General features: G+C 38.2%; 1 protein-coding gene across 1 annotated transcript in view; it reads right to left on the bottom strand.

Annotated features, from left to right (window-relative positions):
• The window catches only part of ANKRD44 (ankyrin repeat domain 44), a 367,960-nt gene extending 345,154 nt beyond the window's left edge, over positions 1-22,806 (bottom strand). Inside the window, exon 1 of the mRNA XM_074215415.1 lies at positions 22,696-22,806. Coding sequence (XP_074071516.1) covers positions 22,696-22,722 — 27 coding nt within the window. The 5' untranslated portion in view covers positions 22,723-22,806. The remainder of the gene's footprint in view (positions 1-22,695) is intronic.
• Positions 22,807-23,597: the final 791 nt, after the last annotated feature.

The following is a 23,597-nucleotide window of genomic DNA, read 5'->3' as shown; positions in this document are numbered from 1 at the left end:
GTTTATAAATTAATCAGGAATCAACAAATAAAACAAAATAACACTCAGATCACCTCCCCTAATCCTCCACTATAAGGGCACAGTTTTGGTCTTTAGAGCAAAGCAACTTTCAAATACATCAAATCCTAATTAAATTTTTAAGCCATAATGAGAAATTCCATTACTTATGCCTTGACCCTTGTTGAATTACTTGACAGAAGAATATAAAATGACTGATCACATAGAGATCTGATCAATCTCATCTTAGAAGCAGTCAATCCCTAATTGGTATTTCATAAAAAATAAAATTAGTTTCATTATACCAAATTTTCACATATAAAATGGAATCATCCTCCATCCTTTTTTCTCAAAACTATAAAGCTCATATGCAATGAAAATTGTATTGCTCTCCAAAGTTTCAAATACCCAACTTTTCATAATCACACATTTTAAAAAATTGAACATTTATATCCAAAAATTTGAATACCTTAAAAATATAGATTGCTAATAATTCATAATTATTCTTTAAAGCTTAAGTTAATTCTATCATTACTTTCTTCTGAATCATGATGTAATAGATGCTGCTTTCTGCCCCCACCCCTGAGTTTTCAGTACACCAATAATATAAATTTAGATATAACAATGATTTGGGTATATTAGAATAAATATTCATTATTAGGAGAATATTATTAGAAAGCAGTACAAAGACAAGCATTTGTGCTTTGCTGTTATGATCAAAGACTCATAAACTTCTGATGCTATCAGACCAGAGCACTCACTGGTCAGTCACGTAATACAATGACAGACCAAAAGGGAATCAAGAATTCCTAGGCTCACTCCCAGTTTGGAAGTTCTCCTCTATAGTTGCACCAGGCAAATGAACTTTCTCTTTACTTGCTGAGGCTACCTAGCTCAACTCCTTTTCTCTTCAATTCACTTCACTTCTTTGTCACTAGCAGTGACAAATATATTGTACTTTTCACAAAGCAATCCTATTAGACATTACTTTGTTGTTTAGCCCCATTAAGCAAGAAATCCACGTTAATAAGTATTTTCTAAAGATGTCTATTTAACTGTTAGATCAGAGCCAAGCTTACAGATTAGAGACTGCAACACAGTTGAACTCTTTCAACATTTTCCTCCAAACAACTTTAGAATAATGCACCAAATAAAATTTTGTGTGGTAGAGTCACCAAATGGTCAAGGTGAAACATTTTTTCAGCCTAAGAAAAGTTAAGAGGTCTGCAGGAGAGTATAATAATACTGGGTTTAGAGGCCTGTTCCTTGAACATACATGCAAAGGCAGTAACAGTAACTGCTGAAGTAGTTTCAAGAGCTTCCAGTCCAGAGATGGTGAGGAGAAAGGACAACTAAACAGAAAAAAAATTACAGGGGATCCTTTGTTAGCACTGGGTACAGTGGTGCTGGTTAAACTGATGCTGGTTGGCAACTCTATACAAAGTTCAGGGTCAAAAGAAGTACTAATGTTTGTGGCTGCAAAGGAATCAGGGGTTCATTCTGGGAAAGATCAAAAGTCAGACCAGGAGAACAATGACCACACCTCTCCCCAGATCAAACCACCTTGAAAACACCAAAAACTTGCAGACCTGGAAGAACTGCTCTGAAAAACAGCAACCCAAAAAAGTCTGATGCTTTGGACAATGATTCTCCACCTCAGGAGAGTAATGTCCAAATTTAATATTAAGTTCAAAATCAAGAAAAAGTCTGGAAAAATGCACAAATACAAAAAGAACTTGACCTTTTTTTTAAAAAAAAAAGTTGCTATGGCAGCAAGAAAGACAAAAATATAAACTCAGAAGACAAAAATACAAAAACAGCTTCCACCAAAGCTTCAAAGAAAAATGTTAATTAGACATAAGCACTACAAGAATTTCTGGGAGCATTGAAGAAAAAGCTAAGATTGATAAGGGGGAAAATGGGAAAAGAAATGAGAGTGATGTAAGAAAATTATGAACAGAGAATTAATAATTTCTTGAAAGAGGCACAAAAATTCACTGAAAAGAAGTCCTTAAAAAGCAGAATTGGCTAAATTGGGGGGAAAGGGGAAGGGGGGGAAGAATAAAAGCTCAATGAAGAAAATAATTCCTAAAAACTAGTTGGGTAACTAGAAACTAATAATTCCATGGGACATCAAGAAACAAAGTCAAAAGCATGAAAAAAAATATTAATGCCTTTTTGGAAAAACAACTGATCTGAAAAAAAAGACTGAGGTAAGATAATTTAAGAATTATTAGATTACCTGAAAGCTATAATAAAAAAGATTCTAGGTATCATATCACATAAAATTATACTTCCCCTAAGATTTTAGATATACAGGATAAAATAGAAATTGAAGGAATCTAACAATTACCTGAAAGAAATTGCAAAATGAAAACTCCAGGAATATTATAGATCTTTCAGATCAAGGAGAAAATATTGCAAGTAGTCAGAAAGAAATAATTTATATATCATGGTGCCACAGTCAAGATCACACAAGATTTAGCAGTTTCTACATTAAAGGACAGAAGGGCTTCGAATATGATTTTCTGGAAGGCAAACTAGGATTTTCACTGAGAATCACCTACCCAGCAAAACTGATGCAGGGGAGAAGAGAATGAACATTTTATAAAATAAAAGACTTTCAAATATTCCTAACAAAAAGAACAGAGCTAAATAGACTCAAGAGAAATATAAAAAAATGTTAACATGAAAGAGGATACAATGGATAGCTAAGTGGTATAGGCCTTGGAGTCAAGAGGATGGTTGTTCAAATCCCACCTCAGGAACTTGATACCTACTGGCTGTGCAATCTTGGACAAATCACTTCTCCCTGATTGTCTTACATCTAGAGCCATCTCTAGTCTTCCTGATTCATATCTGGCCACTGGATCCAGATGGCTCTGGAGGGAAGAACGAGGTTAGTGACTTAGGATAGCCTTCACTCAAATTCAATTCATGAATTTGTCATGGCATCACCTCCCTGATGTTGTGGTCTTCTTCAAGAATGAAAGAGGAATGAAACATTATTACAAAGACACAGATACAGACAGACAGATACATAACACACACACACACACACACACACACACAAAGTTGTGTATAGAAATCTATCTTACCTAATAGGGAAATGTAAGGGGAAGCAAATTAGAGAAAGGGGATAGGGGTGGAAGGGCAGATTAAGGAAGGCAGAGGTTAGAAGCAAAATAGACTTGAGGAGAGAAATGATAAAAAGAGAGAAGACTAAACAGAAGAAAATAAGATGGAGGGAAATAGTAATTATTACAATGAATGTGAATGGGATGAGCTTATCCATAAAGACGTAGATAGCATAATGGATTAGAAACCAGAATCCAACAGTAAGAGACACGCTTGAAACAGAAAGACACATACAGAGCTAAAAATAAAGGATTAGACCAGAATCTAATATGCTTTAACAGAGTTATCAGTCATGATCTCAGGCAAAGCAAAAGCAAAACTAGACCAAATTAAGAGAAACAATCAAGGAAACTATATTTTGCTAAAAAGGTACCATAGACAATAAAATATTATAGACAATAAAGTAATATCAAAAATATTAAATTGTTTCTCTGATAAAAGTCTCATTTCTCAAATATTTAAATAATGAAGTGAAATTTGTAAAAATAAGAGCCAATTCCTCAATGCTAAATGATCAAGGGATATGTACTAGTAGTTTTCAGAAGAAATCAAAATTATCATATAAAAAAGCTCTAAATCCTATTGATTAGAAAAATGCAAATTAAAACAGTTCTACCTCATACCTATCAGAAATGATAAAGGCAAAAGGGGATAAAGGGAAACAGATACATTAATGAACTGTGTGGAAAGCTAGATGGTACAGTAGAATGTTGGGCCTGTAGTCAAGACGACTCTTCTTTCTAAACTTAAACCTGGCCTCAAGACATTAACTGTGTGACCCTAAGCAAATCATTTAATACTGTTTGCCTCAGTTTCCTCATCTATAAAAATAAGTAGAGAAGGAGATGAAAAACTATTCTAGAATCCTTGCAAGAAAACCCCACAAGGGTTTATAAAGAGTTGGACATGATTGAAACAACTGAACAAAAATGAATTGTTGGTGAAACAGTGAATTGGTCTGAAAACAATTTTTGGGACTACACAGAAAAGGCTATTAAAAAGATGCATACCCTTTGACCCAGGAATACTACTTCCAGGTCTGTATGCCAAAGAGATTAAAGAAAAAGGAAAAGGACCTATATGTTCAAAAATATTTATAATAGCTCTTTCTATGTTAGCATAGAATTGCAGGTCAAAGAGATACTTACCAATTGAGAAATAGCTCAACAAGTTGTACCATATGATTGTGATGGAATACTGTTGTGTGATAAGAAATGAATAAGCAATATGCTTTCAGAAAAACATGGCAACACTTACATGAACTGGTACAAAGTGAAGTGAGAACTGGGATATCATTGTGCACCATTACAACAAAGTTGTAATGATGATCAATTGTGAAAGACTTGACTACTCTGATCAATATGATTATTCAAGACAATTCCAAGAGACTTATTTGGGCAAGTCACTTAATCCTATTGCCCCACAAAAATAAAAAAAAATTAAAAAAAAATTTTTTAAAAGACTCATGATGAAAAAATTTAAACCACTTCCAGAACTCTGATTGCTGTATAATTTTCTTCCTCTATTTTTGTTTTTGTTTTTTTTTTCCTCAGTGAGTACAGAAGGAGTGGGAAGGATAGAGATAATTAGAAATTCAAAATTACAAAGAAAAATTTTAATCTAACAAAAATTAAAAGAAGGGTGTTGTCTTAAATGAAAAAAACTGTATGTAAAACTTGTTCTCCATTTAAATACCGAGGTAAGATAAAAGAATAGCTATGCTGTTTTTGTACTTTTCCTTTGCCTAGCAAAAATTGACTGATTTTGGAACTATAATATCTTATGGACTGTTGGGATTATGTGTATTATTGAGAAATAATAAAGACATAAAATGAATCCATTTTTAATTGTACTTCCATTAAATGGGTCATTGAAAAAAATAAGCCCATAAATAATGTGCTAACACACATGAGGAGCATGTTATGATGAAAAAAGTCACTTGACAGTAAATCTGGAAAACTGGATAATAGTCTTAGTTCAGCTAAATTACATATATTTGTGTGTGTGTCCGTGTGTGTTTGTGTGTGTGTGAATATATGTATGTATCCATGAGCAAATAAGTCAGTTGACCTCTGTATAATGATCCCCTACCATGATGTGACTTAAGGACCTTTCCAACTCTTACATTTTATGATTCTACAAACACAAAAATACACTCTCTTGACTTTCTCCTGTCATTTCTTCCTCCCATTCATTCTTTGGAAGAAGTTGTAAAGGAGAGTTATTAAAATAGTCAGAATTGAGGAAGGTAGGAAGTAACAACAGCAGCAAAGACCCTGTTCGAATCACTCATTCAAAAAAATTACAGAATGTTGATCCAATGACAAACTTAGCCTGTAAAAACTATTTAAACACATTGATTTCTGAGAGATCAAAGCTTGATCTTCAGTGGGATCAAGCTTGGACACCAGTTCAGGCCTTGAAAATGGACTGAAACAAAAAGCAGAAGCTTCAAAGAAATAACTTCCCCCCTTCTGTGTAAAAAGAACAAAAACTATGAATTAAGTGATGCTATTTTTAGACTGTGAAATGGCATCTGTAAAAGAATACTCCTTATTAAGTTTGGCACATGAGTAAAAAAAACATTCTGCACAGCTGGTGAGTTGGGATACTTCTTATCAGGTTCTAAAAGGAGAAAAAAGCACACATTTCTAAGTGTGAAGGGGAAAAGCCTTTAAGATTCCAGGCAAATACCCAGTATTCTATGTTTCAGAAACAGTGAAGCTCTATGTTCTTCTATGAGGTTAAAGTTCTTCAAAAGGAAAAGATGGAGTAATATAATTTCTCTCTCAGTCACAATAAGCTCCTTCTTCTGGACCAACCTAGAATTGAGTGATACATTCTAATCTGGATAATGCTGATGATCTCATGCTGGCACCACACAGTAATTATGCAGGCAGCACATCACACATCTTACAGTATAAACAGGCTTTTAGGTTGTATTATAGACTGTAAACTAAATATAACTTGAAATTACCCACCATATTGTATTTTGCTTAGAACAGCACAGGCAAGTAAATGAAAAGCACACTAGATAGCAGTCAGAAATACATGTATTTCTATCATCAATCAGTTTTACAACCTTAGCCAAGTAACTATTTCTTTGAGTCTCAGTTTTTTTCCTATATGAAAATGTGGATGTTCTGTGCTTCACACCTTCCCCTACCTCTTAGGTTTATAATGAAAATTAATGAGGTGAATCATGAACATCTCAAAGATTTTGAGTAGAAAAACAACTACTTTGTATACCTGAATTTATCAACAAAATGGTGTTATCAATAAACACCTGCAATTGTGATTCTTTCCTTTCACAAATTCAAAAAGATATAACAGTGGGAAGGAGTACAGAAAGTAAGGGGTAGAAATGACTGATTTCTATATACTTTACAAAGGAGGAGAGGTATCATTATATCAATGACCTCCTTCCTCACTAAACTATGTTAAAAATGCCCATCCAACTCCTCAGAATATCAGAGAAATCCTCCAAGTACAGACAGCAGTAACTATCTGACATTATATGAACTGGATCATAAGTATCTTTCCAACTGCAATTTAAAAAATCTAGGACTTCATAAAATGCAAAAGGAAAAAATTTCATACAAAAATTAATTACCAAATTCAGATTCTCAAAACCTTCTACATTAATATAAGTTATCTGCAAATAAATAATACATGTTTATTATATAAAAATATTTGTCTACTATAATAAAACTTACATTTAATTTATTTTTAATTTTTAAAAAGGATAGTTTGTTGTAAGTAATAGCTATTTCCTACTCAGAAATTAAAACTTCCTTTTTTTTAAAGGTAGAGAGTAGGAAATATTTTGCTACATCATTGTAAGGGAGTTAAACCTAAGTTTTTAATAAATTCTGACAAAGATGAACCATGCTGAAACAGCTTCAGATATGATTCCAGAGACTGGTTCTGCTGACAAAATCTAATCTGAGTATAGGACGAATTATTGCCCCCATTTCCAAGATCACAGAACTACTGACCAGTTCTGAACCATACATTTCCCCTCCCCCATTATACATATTTAAAACACTGCAACTGTACTTACTTAACTGTTTCCAAGTCTACATCTGGAGTTTTAAAAATGCAAATAATTTAAAATATAAACATATGGCTTCCTTCTAACATTGATTCCTGGTGGGGCAGGAGGAGCCAGAACACAAATAAACTTTTGTCTTTCAATAGAATTTATACTTTGGGTGTAGAGGAGTAGAGAGGCAGATACAACCCTTCTCTGTCAGAGAAAATAGAAGACAAAAATTCCAGACCCATCTTTTTTCAACAGAGACTTAGCAAATAGTGGTTCTTCTGTAAGGGTAAAAGTATATATTACAAACTCTTGGGAATATAGGTCTTATTCCCAGGTCAACCATGATTCTGAATGCAGCCTGTAATTGAAAGGAATTGAGGAGAGAAACAGGAATTCTGCAATAAAGAAATCCTCAGCACCCAAATAATTATATTTTCTAAAGCCAGGGACATAAGGGTGAGAGAACCTATGAAGTAAAACAACTTCTACACCAAGAAAGAATATCAAAACATATACGTGTGTGTGTGTATGTGTGTGTGTGTGTGTGTGTGTGTGTAAAACATCTATCTCATGCTTCAAACACAAGTTTAATGGTTTAATGTCCTCTGCCTTTTAGTATTGCTCCTAGGATGCTAGACAATACTAAACCAAATAATGAAATAGATCACATAGAACTGGAGGAGTAGTAACAGCATAATTATCATAAAGAAGTTTCCCTAATACCATTCTTAATACTTAAGGATAAAACATCGATCATTTGTTCCTGAACAACTGTTCAGAGAAGCAGCATAGTCAATAAATGGAAAGAGCTCTAACATCCCATCAAGAGACCTAAGGTCAAGCTCTGACCCCTACTACTTAGTAGCTCTGTGACCTGAAGCAAGCTACTTGAACTATCTGAGCCTCAAAAGTTTCCTCATCTTCAAAACAGATATCAATCAATTGCCCTACTTACATCACAAGGATAATTTTAAAGATGAAATGGGATGATCAATCTGTTGAACACCTGGCTTTTAGAATTCTCTCCCTCCTTATTTCTTTCTCCTGGTTTCCCTGGCTTTCTTCAAGACTCAATTCAAATACCACATTTTGCAAGAAGCCTTTCCTGATGCCCTTTACTGCAAGTATCTCCCTCTGGCATCCTTCCTTACAGACAAGTATTAAATGCTTGTTGATTGGTGAGATGGCTGAAAGTGGGGAGTGCCAGTAAGATAACCAAGGAGGAAACATTGATTCTGGATTGAGAACACCCACATTTCATGGAGAACTGAGGAATGAGACAGATGTAGAATAGAGCTCTTTCACAAAAGCAAAGGAAGGGAGGGTAGTCAGTGCTTTAAGGTTTACAAATCATCTTTCGTGTATTCCCTCACTTGATTGAGTCTGTATTATAAAAAAAGTCAAAGAAGATAAGAACTAAGAAACTACTGAACCATTGACCTCAGAGAAAGCAGTTTGGGGGATTTTTTTGGAGGGAATCAAGTGTGAAATTAGGAAAGGCTGAGAAATAAGTGGGTGAAGTAGAGACAGTAAAGATACACAAATGACTCAGTTGGGTCAGACTGAGTCCCCTTCCCTAGATGGGAGTAGAGGTATCAAGGCAGAAATGCTAAGGATGACTGATTCAATTAAAACAAGCATTAAATCCTTACAGGAACTCTGAGGAGACAAAGTGAAAATCGTCCCTTACTTCATAAAGTTTATCTTCTACCAATGAATCCATGATTCTTGACACCAAAGGTGTTCTACCAATCCCTTAAATACATTCTTATCTAGCTTACTCATCATTAGTGTATTTAAAACACACTAGATTTTGCTTACCTAAAATTGTTGTATCTATAGAAGACTCAGGTTCGGGGGGGGGGGAGGGGTTAAAAGGAAAGGGAACAAGAATTTATTAAACACCAACAAGGTGCTAGGCACTTTATAAATATTATTTCATTTGATTCTCATAACAATCCTGTGAGAATGGTGTTATTATTACCCCTATTTTACAATTGAGCAAACTGAGGTAAACAGAAGTTAAGTGACTTGTCCTGGATCTCACAGCTAGTAAGTATCTGGGATCAAATTTGATCTCTGATCTTTCTGGACTCTATCTACTGCATCCTTTAGAAACCTAACTTTCTACCTGAAAGTTGGGTCTTAAGTTTTATTTCATCCAGTCTTTGCACTGATACTGGTCTAGTCATTACATTTTAAAGTAATCCTGACTATGGTTTTTATGGTATTTGGAATTACTTTCTTTGATGTGGGAACTCTATATTTTGACTATGACATTTTTGAGGGTTTTTTTGCTTCTGGGCTCCTTTCAGGAATAGGTAGAAATAATCTAGTTTGTTCACTCTGTCTTCCCTGGTTCTAATAGATTTGATTAGTTTTTATTTAAGAATTTTTGAAATATAATGTCCAGTAGGGAAGAAATCTATTAGAACCATAAAATCATAGTCAGGATCACACAAGACTTGGTAGCTTCTACTAAAAATCAAAAGAGATCTTGGTTTACAAATATGACCTCAGACACATAATGCTTACCTAGCTGTGTGGTCTTAAACCTATTGCCTTGCAAAAACAAAAACAAAAACAAAAACTTACTCTGAAAGGTTAAATATAATCCTGGGGGTGGGGAGAGTAGATGGGAACAGATCTTTATGAGAATAGGAGAATTTCATTAATTTTTACTGAAAAGAACAGAGAAATCCAGAAAAACCTAGAAAGGTAAAAGTAGTTGAGCAAATTGGAAGGATTTTACAATGCTAACATTCTAATAGAAAGAAAAGAACCAAGTGTCCCTTCATAACCTTATTGTCTTCAAGTATTAAAGTGAGTTAAATAAGAAAAACAGAGGTGGTGGAAAAACTGGTGATGGAATGGTTCTGTTCTCAAGAATTTAAGAGAGAAAGAAATAAATTACTATAGAAAGGGAAACGGGCATAGGTTTGGGGGTTTTCTTTTTCATAATTAGGATTCATGAGAAAAAGTATACAAGCATGAAGGAAGGAAGGAGGAAATGATCAAATGAAGGCCTCACTTTTATTTAAAATGACCAAAGGAGGGATGAACACACACCTAAAGAGTCTGGTGTAGAAATACATCAGACTCAATAAGGAAACCAGTAAATGGATAATGCTGGAGAGGGAATAGTTAACAAACAAAACAAACTTTCAGATTTGAAAGAGAGACTGAAGGAAGGAAAGAAAAGAAAATAACTAGAATCTAAGGGAGTTTGCCTTTGATTTCTCAGGTAATTAGGGACAAATATTACTGAGCCATAATAAATGAGGAAATAAAATCAAAGAATTCTAGGTGGTATGAACTGTCTCCTAATGAAGAAAGAAAAATTCATACACAGAAAATACTTAAAGAAAAACTGAGTTTTGATAAATCAATAAACAGTCACATCTCCAGAGAATCAATAATGAAACATTGTACCCATCTCCAAATAGTGAGGTGGTAGACATGGTGCAAAAACATACATTCTTAGACATGATCACTGTATGGGTTTGTTTGTCTTGATTATGTATTTTTGTTACAAGGTATTTTACAGCAGCTTTCTTTCCTCTTACTTTTGACTTGATTGGGATTAGAAATAGTGAGGAGAGAGACAGAAGAGAGAGTGCATACTATTGTAACTTTTTTTTTTAAATGCACAAAAGAAAGTTAGGAAGAAAGCATAGACATGCAGGAAAGTTTTTAAGGTGATGTGTGCAAGTGTATTTTATGGTTGTATAAACATAATCATATATATTCATATATTTACATATACTGAGTAATATGAAATAGATTCATGATTTCATATAGAATCTTTTTTTGCATTCAGAATTTAAAAAAATAAGTTATTCATTTCTTTCTGTCTCTATCCTTCCTCTATCACTCTCCTGTTATATATATACATATATATATATATATATATATATATATTAAAGAAGCACTAGATTTAAAATAAAATTACCTGAGTTTATATTCCATATGAAAATTGCTACCTATGTGACCCTTGGTAAACAACGTCTCTCTAAATTTCCTCATTTGGAAAGAGGAAACATGTATTAAATTATCTCTAACATCCCTCCTAGATCTAAATGCCATGATCCTATCTCCTTTAATTCTTATCTTCTACACTCTCCTTTTTTTACCCCAGCTCTTAATTGATCATAATATAGAACTGAAACTTTACATTTGTCGCACTTATTGGGAAGTTTATATTCTGTGTCCAACTTGCATGTTTTTTTGTGTTTTTAATTTTTTCCTTTTCATTTCCTCTATAAGCATTCTTAAGTTGGGGATCCACAAACTTTTTTTAATTTTAATAACTTTCAGTATAATTTTTTCTTATTAATCTTATATCATTCTGAGGAGTATATAGACTTTACCAAACTGCCAAAGGAGTCTGGCACATACAAAAAGAAGAAAGAAAATAACATAATCCTCACTAATTCGTTTTTATAGGGGTCAGTAGTTTGACTCATTTTTGGCAATTCACTGGCCCTGAGTATGAAAGGGATAGGTAAAGAAAAACCCTCTCTCTCTTCTATTATATAAGACCCCAAAGCAAGTATTATTAACACACACACACACACACACACACACACACACACACACACACATATTTTGATTACATTTTAAAAGTGTCCATTTATGTTACCCCAACCATTTTGTTTTTACATAACTTCCTCAAAAAAAAGGGCTCAGCTTTATACTTTTACAAAGAGGAAGTAAAGTTCAAGTCAGACCTCAAAAATCCTTTGTTTTCGCAAGCAAGAAAAAACTGTATATACCTCAGGTTCACTTTTTTAAATTTAGATTCCTCCAGACACTACTTTATCCAGAGCTAAAAAAAAAAAACCCAGTAAACATAAACTTTAACACACTTGATTTACTTTAGAAAGACATGTGTCCTAAGAAACAAAAGGTTTATGAAGCAAAGTAAAACATCTCTTTCTTTCATAGAGGTATCTGGCAATTTCAAATAAAATGAGACAGATTGAAACAAAGAGTTTAAAGCCAAAGAGGAAAATGAGTGAGGAAGGCCACTGTTACCAAAAGCCAAGTATATGCTAACTATTAAGACAGTTTGGGAAATGTTGGAGAGTTTAAAGTGATACAAACTTTCCAGAAATACAACACAAAATCCACTACAAAACTAACTGATGAAGAAGAGAATTTATTACAAGGTTACTTTGGTCCTGTAGAAATTTAATTATTGAAATGCCCATAAACATCATTCTAAAATGGTCTCAAATAAAAAGATAGCTCCATAATAAAGACCAGTATGCAGCTCCCCAACTAGTTTTAGTAGTGATATTTACTGGGATTAAAGAGTTGAGTGTCTTTGCCTTATAAAATATCAGATTGGAAAAAAACAATCAAATAAACTTTTTCCCCTAAGCATACCTGCATGGTAGCAGGTTTTCCTGGTTTATATAGGAATATTAAAATTCTACTTTTTAGAAAAAGTAGAAATGATATCCTCTAATATTAAGACCTGCTAAAATAAAGAAGTGTCAAATCTGAAATAGATACAGTTAATATAAAAGGTAACAGTTAATAAGTGTCACAAAGAAGATTGGGGCAACCATCTATCAGCTGGGTTTCCCTTGAAATTTCAAGTCCAATACCTTTCTCTCACACAACCTATACTAAGTTACTATAAAATAGTGCTTCTCAATCATCTTACCAGAGTGATGATGATCACTGCTGTATTAACCTCATAAATGATCCAAATTATTTTTGGCAACAGAGTAGAGAACACAGGTTTCTTTTGAACAATAAGATAGCATATTATGTTTACTAAAATGCTACCTTTCATCTTATGAGAAGTAATTGGGGAAAGGAGTCGAGAGAAGACTGACAACAGAAAAAATGGTGAAGACCAAAGGAAGTTGTGTAGCCTGAGGAGCACCTCTCCAAACCCACAATGATTCATTCATATAGAAAATGTTACTGCTGTCCTGTTGTCTGTCAGTTAGTTTTAAAAACATATATATGACTGTGTTATTTTGCCAGGTTATGGTGAAGTGAAAACGGCACTAGATTTGGAGTCAGAGGAGATGGATTTGAATCCTAGGTGTGATGCTTATTAATCATACTAGTAAATAACATTTACTTATCCTTTTAAGGTTTGCATAGTTCCTCACATATATTAGCACATTTGATCTTCATAACAACCTTCTGAGGTAAGGTGCTTTTATTGTCTCCATTTTACAGATAAACTGAAGTTGAAGGACATTTAAGTGACCTGCCCAAGGTCACACAGATAGTGTGTCTGATGTGAGATTCAAATTCAGTTCTTTCTGACTCCAAGTCTAGGTACTAGCTGTTTGACCTTAGGCAAATCATAACCTTTCTAGAAAGGCTTCACTTTCTTCATCTGTACATGTCAGAGGGGGCCAGGGATTGGACTAGAGTTTTTCCAACCTAAATTCATGATCCTATGAAAGAGAAAATCCTTTGAGGTTTGGAACTATGTCTTATTACATCTGTCCCTTTCTCAGAATTTGGTTCCATGTTCAGAAGCAGTAGATTAAAATTTTATTCAACCTTTGTCCATTAAATATAGTCAACAACTCACTCAAGCAACATTTTAGTCATCAGGTGCTATGAGGTAGTCAAGAAGGCTATTTCACACACATACCACAAAAGGAAAGGGAAGATTTCTCCACAATCATTAATTCAAAGAAAAGACTGCCTTTTTTGTTCATACTGTGTCCTGCTATCATCTGTCCTATCTTTTTCTTGTCCAAAGATTTTCACTCACTCAAAATCCAATTCAAATCCCCACTTCTCCCACAAAGCCTTCCATGATAACCACAGGCCTTATTGAAATTCTTTCTCCTAAAAAATTTTTAGTTTCTGTACTACATAATATAACTTATACAAAATCTTTGCGACATGAGCATTAGTCTCTTTTCCCTACTAGACTATAAGATCTTTGACAATAAGAGTCCAATCTTATGCTTCTCATAAGAGGGGAGGTACAAGGGTATTAGCTCAACAAATAATTATTAGGCAATCAATTAAGGCTCTTCCCCACCCTCCAAGAATAAACACCCTTCTCTGAGTAACTGCACTAAACATTAGCTCTCTGATAAGCTTTGTGTCCTTACTTAAAAGAAATATGAAATACTCAAAACAGAAGGCATATTATTTCCCTTCTTAAGGAAGCCCAGAGAAAACAGGGTAACATAGGCAGGATCTTAATATGGTGAATTTGATGGAACATTAAGGTAGCTTTGAATTGTCAAATAGTGAATATATTACTACAAAATGCAATGAGATGATTATTTGTAAGTACTTAGCTGCTAATAGTACAATTTAGGATCTGCCTTGCTTTAAGATTCACCCATTTCCTCGCCTTAGTCCTATCTGTAAATATTTTTCTTTTCAATCTTTAACTCTCAGACCATAGACATTAAAGCAATAATCTTCTACACTGGATAGGAACTAGTGTTTTATACCTTCTCATTTAATAAACTATGATTGTCAGGTCAGCCAAAATTGACTTAATAATGGCCACAAAATAGCTTTGTTCTAGGGAAGTAAGTTAAATGTCATTTGATTAAAAAAAAAAGGTATACTGACTTGAGTGGGATGTACTTAATGTGTACATTAAGAAGGACCAAGTAAGGTCAGCTAGGTGGCACAGTGAATGGAGTACCGGCCCTGGAGTCAGGAGTACCTGCGTTCAAATCTGGCCTCAGACACTGTGTGGCCTTGGGCAAGCCACTTAACCCCCATTGCCTTGCAAAAACCTTAAAAAAAAAAAAAGGAACAAGTAGAATTCCAACCCTACCAGGGTGTCTGTCAATGACTCACAATGTAAACATATGGCACTGTCCCTATGAAAAATATGGCACTGTCCCTATGAAAAATATGGTCTTAGGAAATTCAGAGGTGATCATGTTAAAAAGCACATGAGGGTTCTGTTCTAATTTCCCTGACAAGGTAATATGCATGAGTCAGTGCCAGCAAATGCCCACTTTGAGATTTCACACCTCCTTGGAAATGGTCACTGCAAATTCTTTCTGCCTTACTTTCACTCTACCCAAGCAAAAGACATGGATGCCTTAAGGAAGAACAATAATTATTTTTTGAAAGATTTTATTTATTTTGAATTTTACAATTTTTCCCCTAATCTTGCTTCCCTACCCCCACCCCACCACAGAAAGTAGTCTCTGTTAGTCTTTACATTGTTTCTATGGCATACATTGATTTAAGTTGAATGTGATGAGAGAGAAATCATATCCTTAAGGAAGAAAGATAAAGTATAAGATATAGCAAAATTACATAATAAGATAACAGGTTTTTTTTAATTAAAGGTAATAGTCTTTGGTCTTTGTTCAAACTCCATGATTCTTTCTCTGGATACAGATGGTATTCTTCATCACAGATATCCCAAAATTGTGCCTGATTGTTGCACTGATGGAATGAGCAAGTCCATTAAGGTTGATCATCACCCACATGTTGCTGTTAAGGTGTACAATGTTCTTCTGGTTCTGCTCATCTCACTCAGCATCAGGTCATGCAAATCCTTCCAGGCTTCCCTGAATTCCCATCCCTCCTGGTTTCTAATTGCACAATAGTAGGGACACTAATTCTCTTGAGAAAAGGAAATTGAATTATTGGCAAAATGTAGTGGTAATTTTACTCAAACAAGATAAATCCCACAGCTATAGCTAGAATAAGCAAATTCTTCATATAGAATTTCAAAGTTTGAAGGGTCCTTACTGGCCAGCTGGTCCAACTATACTTAAAATTATCACAGCTTTTGACCTAAGTCAATGGGTTGGGAACATATTTAAACTTGGGTACTAAGGGTTCTTTCACTTTAATATAGTAAATATGAAACACTCAAATCACAACTAGCACTCTAGACAGATTTTATGTTTTTTTCTAGGGCTCTGTCAGATGCTTGGCAATATGCCCTACATGTTCTATAGAAGCAGAAATAGTATTCCAGATTTAAAAGAATATTTCAGAGAAAAGGGGGTGGGGGGTGAGGGTGAGGCATTTAATCAAAATCTTAAACCAGTTCAGTCTGAAAAAGTCTAGCTAGTCATAAAAGGAAAGGAAACATCCAGGATGGGTTTGTCCTAAGCCAATATCCAATTATGAATTTTCAGTAATGAGGGGGAAAGGGAAATGGATGCAAAATCCAAAGTATAGTCACCCCATCAGTTCTATTTTTTTTTAGGCATCAATACTGATGGATAGTTTTACCATTTCCTACAGATCCTGATTGGGACTAATTGACAAAAGAATGCTCAAAAACATCTAGGTATCTAGATAATCCATATATTAGTGAGGCATGGAGAATTCAGCACTAAAAGTGTTGTCACAGTTACTAGACAAGACCCTTAATTTCTCTGAGCCTCAGCTTTCTCATCTATAAAAATAAATACTTGTACTACATACCTTATAGGATTTGGTTCAATTCAATTAAACAAGCATGTATTAAGTTTGGGTTGGGTCATTATGCACTAAGGCACTGAGGAATCAAGTAAAGCAATCTTTACCCTCAAGGAGTTTAAATCTACTTAGGGCAAATAATAGGTATACAAGTAAACACAAAATAAGTACAAAATTAATTAGAGGTTGGACAGGAGCTCTCTAAACTGGGAAAATTGGAAGTACCTTTTGCAAGAAGCAGCATTTGAGCTTGAAGGGAGCCAAGGATTTCCAAAAAGTTGAGAAGACAAGCAAAAAGGATAGCTTATTCATAACCACAGAGGCAGACAATGGAATTCCCATCTACGGGGGAACAGTTTGGTTGAATACGAGGTTCAAATTTAACCTCAGATACCTATTAGTTGTGTGATTCTAGACAAGTCACAACCCCATTTGTCTGTTTCCTCATCCATAAAATGAGCTGGAGAAGGAAATGGGAAACCACTCTAGAATCTTTACCAAGAAAACCTCAAATGGGATCCTGAAGACTCATACAACTGAAAAAGACTCAACAACATTCCTAAATAGGAACTGTTGTAAGAGTGCTTTGAAAACCAGCATATTTTGTAAATGTGATGGAAAATGTGAAAAATAAAACTCTAGAAAAGTTAGCTATATAAGCATATCCCACATAAGGTTGCCTTGACAAAAGCTTTTCATGTGTTAAAACAAAACCCCACCTAAAATCTATAACACAGTTGGTTAAAACAACCATTTCTCAAATTGATTCTATGCCACTAACTGCTCCCTTAATTACTTTAGGTTGATTTTGCCCATAGTTCACTTCTTGAATTTTGCTATTTGATCCATATGAAATGAAACCTCTTCACCCCTAGTGTTTCAACCCAATTCTGATCTCAAGGTCATTAAGGTCACTCCAATAAGGCTCTCTCCTCTTTTTTGTATTCATTCTCCCTCCTTTCTATTTCTACACTAACCCCTCAACTCAGGGTAACTCCTACCACCTGTTTCTGCTCATACTCCCAAATTGCCAAATGTTGAGTGGGAAGAGCTTTTAAATCACAAAATCATGCTCAGTCCAAGGCAAATTTATGCTTTCTAATCTGGATTAGCCCCTCAGTATCATACAGCATATCTATTTAGTGTTTTGTTATTGACACATAACCCTCTCCCCCACAATAACTGTTACAAGTCTCTCCTCAGGTAGAACCATCCACTTCTTCACTCTTAGATGACATTTCCTCTCTATTAATTGTCTTACCCTATGTTCTCCATCGGCGGATCATAAGATTTAGAACAGGAAGAAGCTTTATCAATGATAGTACAAACCATCCATCTTACAGCCAAGAAAAATGAAATTGGGATAGATTATATAATTTATCCATTCACACAGGCAACAGAACCAGGTTTTTAACTGGTTTTGACTCTAGGCTTTTTAACAGGATTTGACTCCACATCCAGATTTCTTTCCAAGTTCCTAGAGGTAGGGTGGATTACCCAAAGTCAAATTTAGTCAGAGGCATCACTGAAATTGGAACACAAATGCTCTGACCCCAAATCAAATGTTTTGACCACAACTCAAAGCAGCACCCTTTCCAGTAGAAACTAATCCCTTTACCTATACCTTTGATCCACCCCCCCCCCCCCCCAGTAATTGTCATTTCTAATGCCTGGCTTCATTAATCTCTCTCTCTCTCTCTCTCTCTCTCTCACTCACACACACACACACACACACACACACACACACAAAACTTCAATATTTCCCTATCAGCTTCTTTTCCTCAGTCTACAATCAGCTCTTATCAATATAAAAAATGTAAAGCCCTTGCCTTAAGCCTCAAACTTCTCAAATTGCCATCCTCTTTTTTGTCTCCCCTCCATTGCCTACTCCAAAAAAAAATTTTTACACTCAATCTTAACCCCTGAAAAATGGTTGCAGACTGACTACTAAAATATCTCTGAAAAGCCATGAATAAATGGCCCATTGTTATATAAATGAGATTTGCTTCTGTCTTCATCCTTCTTGCATTTCTGTGGCATTGGACACCACAGTCCATCTTCTCCCAGATAGTTTCTCCCCTACATTAGCTACCTTTATACTCTTGTATTTCTACCTTTCTATTTTTCCTTCCCTGCTTCCTTTGTCATCTTCTTCATATCTCCTAAACAAAAATAGCTTCCCCAAAGACCTAAGCTTTCCTCTCTCCTTCATTTTATCAATGGGTATTTAAAACTCATATGTATGCTAAGGATATCAACTTCTCCCAAGAGCTCCAGTCTTTTCCCCCACCCCCTAACTGCCTAAATTTTCACTTGGATGGTCTACTGGCATTTCAAACTGACTAAAATTGAACTGCCTTCTCCCCACTGCAATTTTTTTAAACCTATCAATTGCATTACTGTCCTGCCTGTAACTCAATCTTGTAGCATCAGAATCATCCTTAACTCTACCAAGATATTCAGTTGGTTACCAAATTCTGCAATTCCATAGCCCAAGTCTCTCTTGCATTCAATTTCTCATCCCATTCCTATTGCAAACATCTTATTAGTTCATGTCCTCAGTTCTTCCACCAATTATGGACTCTTGCTGCCCTGTTTGCTTCTCTTGTGCTAGACAATGGAAATAGGTCCTGATAGTTTCGTTATTTAAAAATCAGGTTTATACTAAGAGCTATAGATGCTAAAAGGAGCAGGGAAATTGGTTTTATTCTCTAACCTCTCTTAAATACTAGTGTAGAGGTCATAAGTCAATTCAATAAGTATTTACTTACTTAAGTGTAAGGTGAATGAGAAAGATGAAAAAGGATCTGTTCCTTAATTTGGCATTTAGTAGGTACTTAATATCTTTCAAGGTGAATGTTGGTTTTTTTTTTTAAATTGTGACAGACTAGGGGCAGCTAGGTGGCGCAGTGGATAGAGCACCGGCCCTGGAGTCAGGAGTACCTGGGTTCAAATCCAGCCTCAGATACTTAATAATTACCTAGCTGTGTGGCCTTGGGCAAGCCACTTAACCCCATTGCCTAGCAAAAACCTAAAACAAAAAAATTGTGACAGACTAAAGATGCAGCAAAAGTAGCTATTCTTTGATAGTTATGTACCTTCCATTATAATATGAAGGTAACTTGGGTTTCCCAAAGACGGTTCCAACAGAACACGAACTATGGGTTGTCCTACTTAACCAGAGAAGTTTCAGGTACTAAGCCAGCAATGTATTTCATCTGAGGTCCAGAGGAGTTAAGTGGAGAATGCTCCTTTTTTTTGTGGGGGGAAGGGGCAAATACTATCTATGGGATGAAATTTTAGACTTGAAAATAAATGAATCCTAAACAGCTAGGAGGAGAAAGAGAGGGGGGTTGGGGAAGAAAGGAGGCCAGATGTTGTTATCATGCTAAGTTAAGATTTGTATGGCACTTTAAAGTAGACTATCACCTAGCTGCCCCTCAAATTACTTTTTATGGAAGGGAAAGATAAGATACACCTGCATGCCCATTCACTTATTTATGACTCCTTCCCCTTCCCCCCATCCCCAACAGACACAAGAAATTTCATTTTCCCTTTCACTAAATAATTAGGAAGTCACTATATGATCTAGTTATTCAAGCTAAGACTATCCTTACCCAAACCAGCTCACAGTAACAAAACTGAGGATTTGGCATCAATATTGATCATTATTTCTGAACATTTCAAAACTAAGATTGGTAGTTTTCCATACTAGTGACCAAGAGGATATCAGGAGAAAATCCAAGGGCTAATGCTTAAAAACTGAGATTCACTTCACACAGAAAGATATAAAACAAAGAAAAAGAAATAATTTCAGGCTTTAACAAATAGAAAGAAGCGTTCTCCATCATAAAATAAAAAGCAGTTGTTTAAAACCACAGCTATTCTCTACTCAGAATGATGAAACAAGACTTTTCAAGTTGAGGTTTAAGCAAAGGTTTCAAGCTTTCACAGGAACTGTGAAAAAGATTCCAAGAACTTAGAGCATTAGCCTGAAACGGTGAAGCTTTATAAAGATGAAAGGGCCCTACTTCCTGTACCAAGTGCCCTACAGACTCCACTTCTTACTGCCTTTATTACCCCACAGCAACTTCATGTACCCCTCGATCCTTTACCCCGGGAAGTTACCTGAACCTCACTACTTCTTAAGTGTATTTCATCTATGAGGTAGAAACAAGTTATAGAGATGGTGCAACTTTTTATGTTCCTAGTTCTATTTCCAAGGCTAAAAACAAAAAGAACATTCCAGAATATAATAATAATACTAATGCAGAATTGTAAATTCTGTGATGACAAGTAGAGAATGATTACTCTGAGTAAAAATCTTTTTAATCAGTGTATATACCTTTGCTTAGAAAGCAAGGCTTAGTATAAAGCAAATATTATTTCACCATCTCAAAGTTATCTTTAGAGCATGTGATGAAGTAAGTCTTATTTAAGGAGGCTTTGCTATGCATACATACAAATTACATTGGGGAGATTTAGAAATTGATGGGCAAACACTGAAGTATACGGGAACAGATGTCTGACCAACTCAGACTAAAATTAGCAGAATAAAACAAGGGAATGTCTAACAGTTGGCAAAGTACATGAACGAAACAGACAGTGGAAAATCTAGTATCAACTTACAAAACATTTTTAAATGCTTTAAAACCAATGGTGAGAGAATTCATTCTAATCACCAGCTGTACACTCTCTGTTAGATGTAAAAACCTTAGGTATGAATTTATTGAGAATAGTCTGGTAAAAGATCTATAAAACTTTGGATCTTGTGTTTTAACATAAAAAAGAGGTGGAGACAAAAAGACATTATGGTAATTAATCTCTGGAGAAAGAGACCCAAAATTCAATGTCTTCGATTGAACAGCAGCCAATCATTTCGATAGAGGTGAGAGAGGGAGGGCTACGACTTGTGCTGAGAGGTGAGAAAGGCCGTGGAATGGGCTTCATTCCGTGGGTCAGTGTCAAATGCCAGCAGAGACCTTCCCTCCTACGGAATGTTCACTTCATTGTAAATTGTCTGGGGAGGGGGCTTTGTGGAAGGGAGCGAAGGGCAGCTGATCCGGCACTGGGCCTGTCCTGGGGGAGGTCAGGGAGAGGCAGCGGGGCACGCACGAAGGTGGCGGCCTTTAGTCCCCTCTCCTCAGTGCGGGTGAGAGGAGGGTGGGCCCCGGAAGGTGCACGGGTGTCGGCACTCTGGAAACAAGCGGCCCACCCCCGGCAAGCGTTGCAGAGCAGCAAGGGCTGGGGCAAGGAAAGCGGAGTCTCCGATCCGCGGAGGCCGGGGTTCGGGCCGCCGCCAGGGAGGGACAGCCCGGACGGACCTTCACCCCCGTCCGCCTCACCGGGAGAGACCGAGCCCCAGCTAGCGGCTGAGGAGCAGCCTTGAAGGGCGCGCGCACACACACGCACACGCACGCACACACACACACACACACACACACACAAATGCACACCGACACACACTCACAGGCGAGCAGTTTAAGAGGAAGTCAGGATGTCATGTCAAACGGACAGACAGTGGCTAAGCACACGCATGCCTTAGGAGAGTGCCTGGCATAGCCCCGCTCCCCGTGCCCTCGGCCCAGGCTGCCCTGGCCCGTGGCGCTTCCACGCAGAACTCTGCCCGAGGCCACAGTGCGCGGCGCGTTCTTAGCCCCGGGAGAACCTCCGAGCCTCCCCTCCCCCTTCGCTGGGGCTCCGGTCTTAGCGCGCACAGACACACAGACACAGACACACAGACACACACGAGCGCGGTCCCCCTCCCCCCTTTCAGAAGGGAGGGACGGGGGGCGCGAGAGCAGCGGGGGCATTCCCGACGGCGCAGGGCGGGGAGGAGGGCCAGGGGGAGGAGAGCCGGGAGCGCCGGGCTGGGAAGGCAGCGCGCAGCTCCGCTCACTCCTCCCCTGCTCCCCGTGTAAACAGCTCGCCGGGCGCCCGGCCGAGCCTCTCTCCATCCCCATCCCCATCCATCTTCCTCCGTCCTCAGCGCGCCCTGGCCCCCGCGGGGCGGACGGCGCGGGCCGGTCCCCCAGCCGGAGCTCCAGCCTCGCCCGCGCCGGCCCGGGGCTGACCCGCGGCTCGCTCCCGGCCGGCCGCGGCCGCCGTACCTGGTCGGTGAGCTTCAGCACTGCCATTCTTCCGCCGCTCGGCACGCACACGCATGCAGCGCCCGGGCCGGCGATGCCGAGGCGGGATCCGGGGAAGCCGAAGGACTTATCCCGGGCGGGGGGCGCCGGGGCCGACTTGGACAATCCTGCGGCGGCGGCGGCGGCGGCGGCTCCGTCAGAAGAAGCTGGGACTGGCTAGTGGTGTTTGCAGACGAGCCTTCCTTTATACAGGAAGTCCAGACCGCTGCCAGCCCAGCCACGACTGACATCACCCGGCTCCGAGGCCGCTCAAGGCAAGGCCGAGGCTGCCGCCTGCTGCTCGCAGCCCGCAAATTCGCAGCCGGCGCCCTCCTCGCGGGCTCCGGGGCCCCGGACGCCGCCCCCCATCCGCGGGCGAGGCGGCCGCTGGCCCAGCCCGGGCAGGGCGCCCCCTCCGCCCCGCAGCCCGCGCCTCCCCGCCAGCCCCGGCTCCGAACCGCCGCTCCCGCCGGGGGGCCGGGGCGGCCCCTTCCCAAAGCGCTCCTCCTCCCTTCTGGGCGCACAGCTCGGGCCCCCCGCGCCGCCCTCGCGCGCCCCCACGCCCATCACGGGCCCCGCCGCGCGCCGGGGCCCTGGGCGGGGAGGGTGCCCCTGGCGGGGCTGGCGGAGGGCGCACACGCTCACCTGGCCCAGGCCCTTCCCGCCCCGCCTCACGACTCCCCCTCGGCTGCTGGGTCAGATCCCAGAAAAGCCACCCGCACGTTGCCTGGCCCGGACGCCAGGCCGCGGGCAGCGGCCGGAATGCCTTATTCCTCCTTTGTTCATTCTACGAGAGGGCGGCCCACACGGGGTGGCCCCCGAAGAGCCGCGCCGGGACGTCGGACGGACACAAATCCCCTGTCCAGGGCCCGCTCCACACTCAC

Source organism: Macrotis lagotis, chromosome 1 (assembly GCF_037893015.1).
Source record: "Macrotis lagotis isolate mMagLag1 chromosome 1, bilby.v1.9.chrom.fasta, whole genome shotgun sequence".
NCBI lineage: Eukaryota > Metazoa > Chordata > Mammalia > Peramelemorphia > Peramelidae > Macrotis > Macrotis lagotis.
The sequence above is the reverse complement of the archived record's forward strand: the minus strand, read 5'-3'. Positions and strand labels throughout refer to the sequence as shown.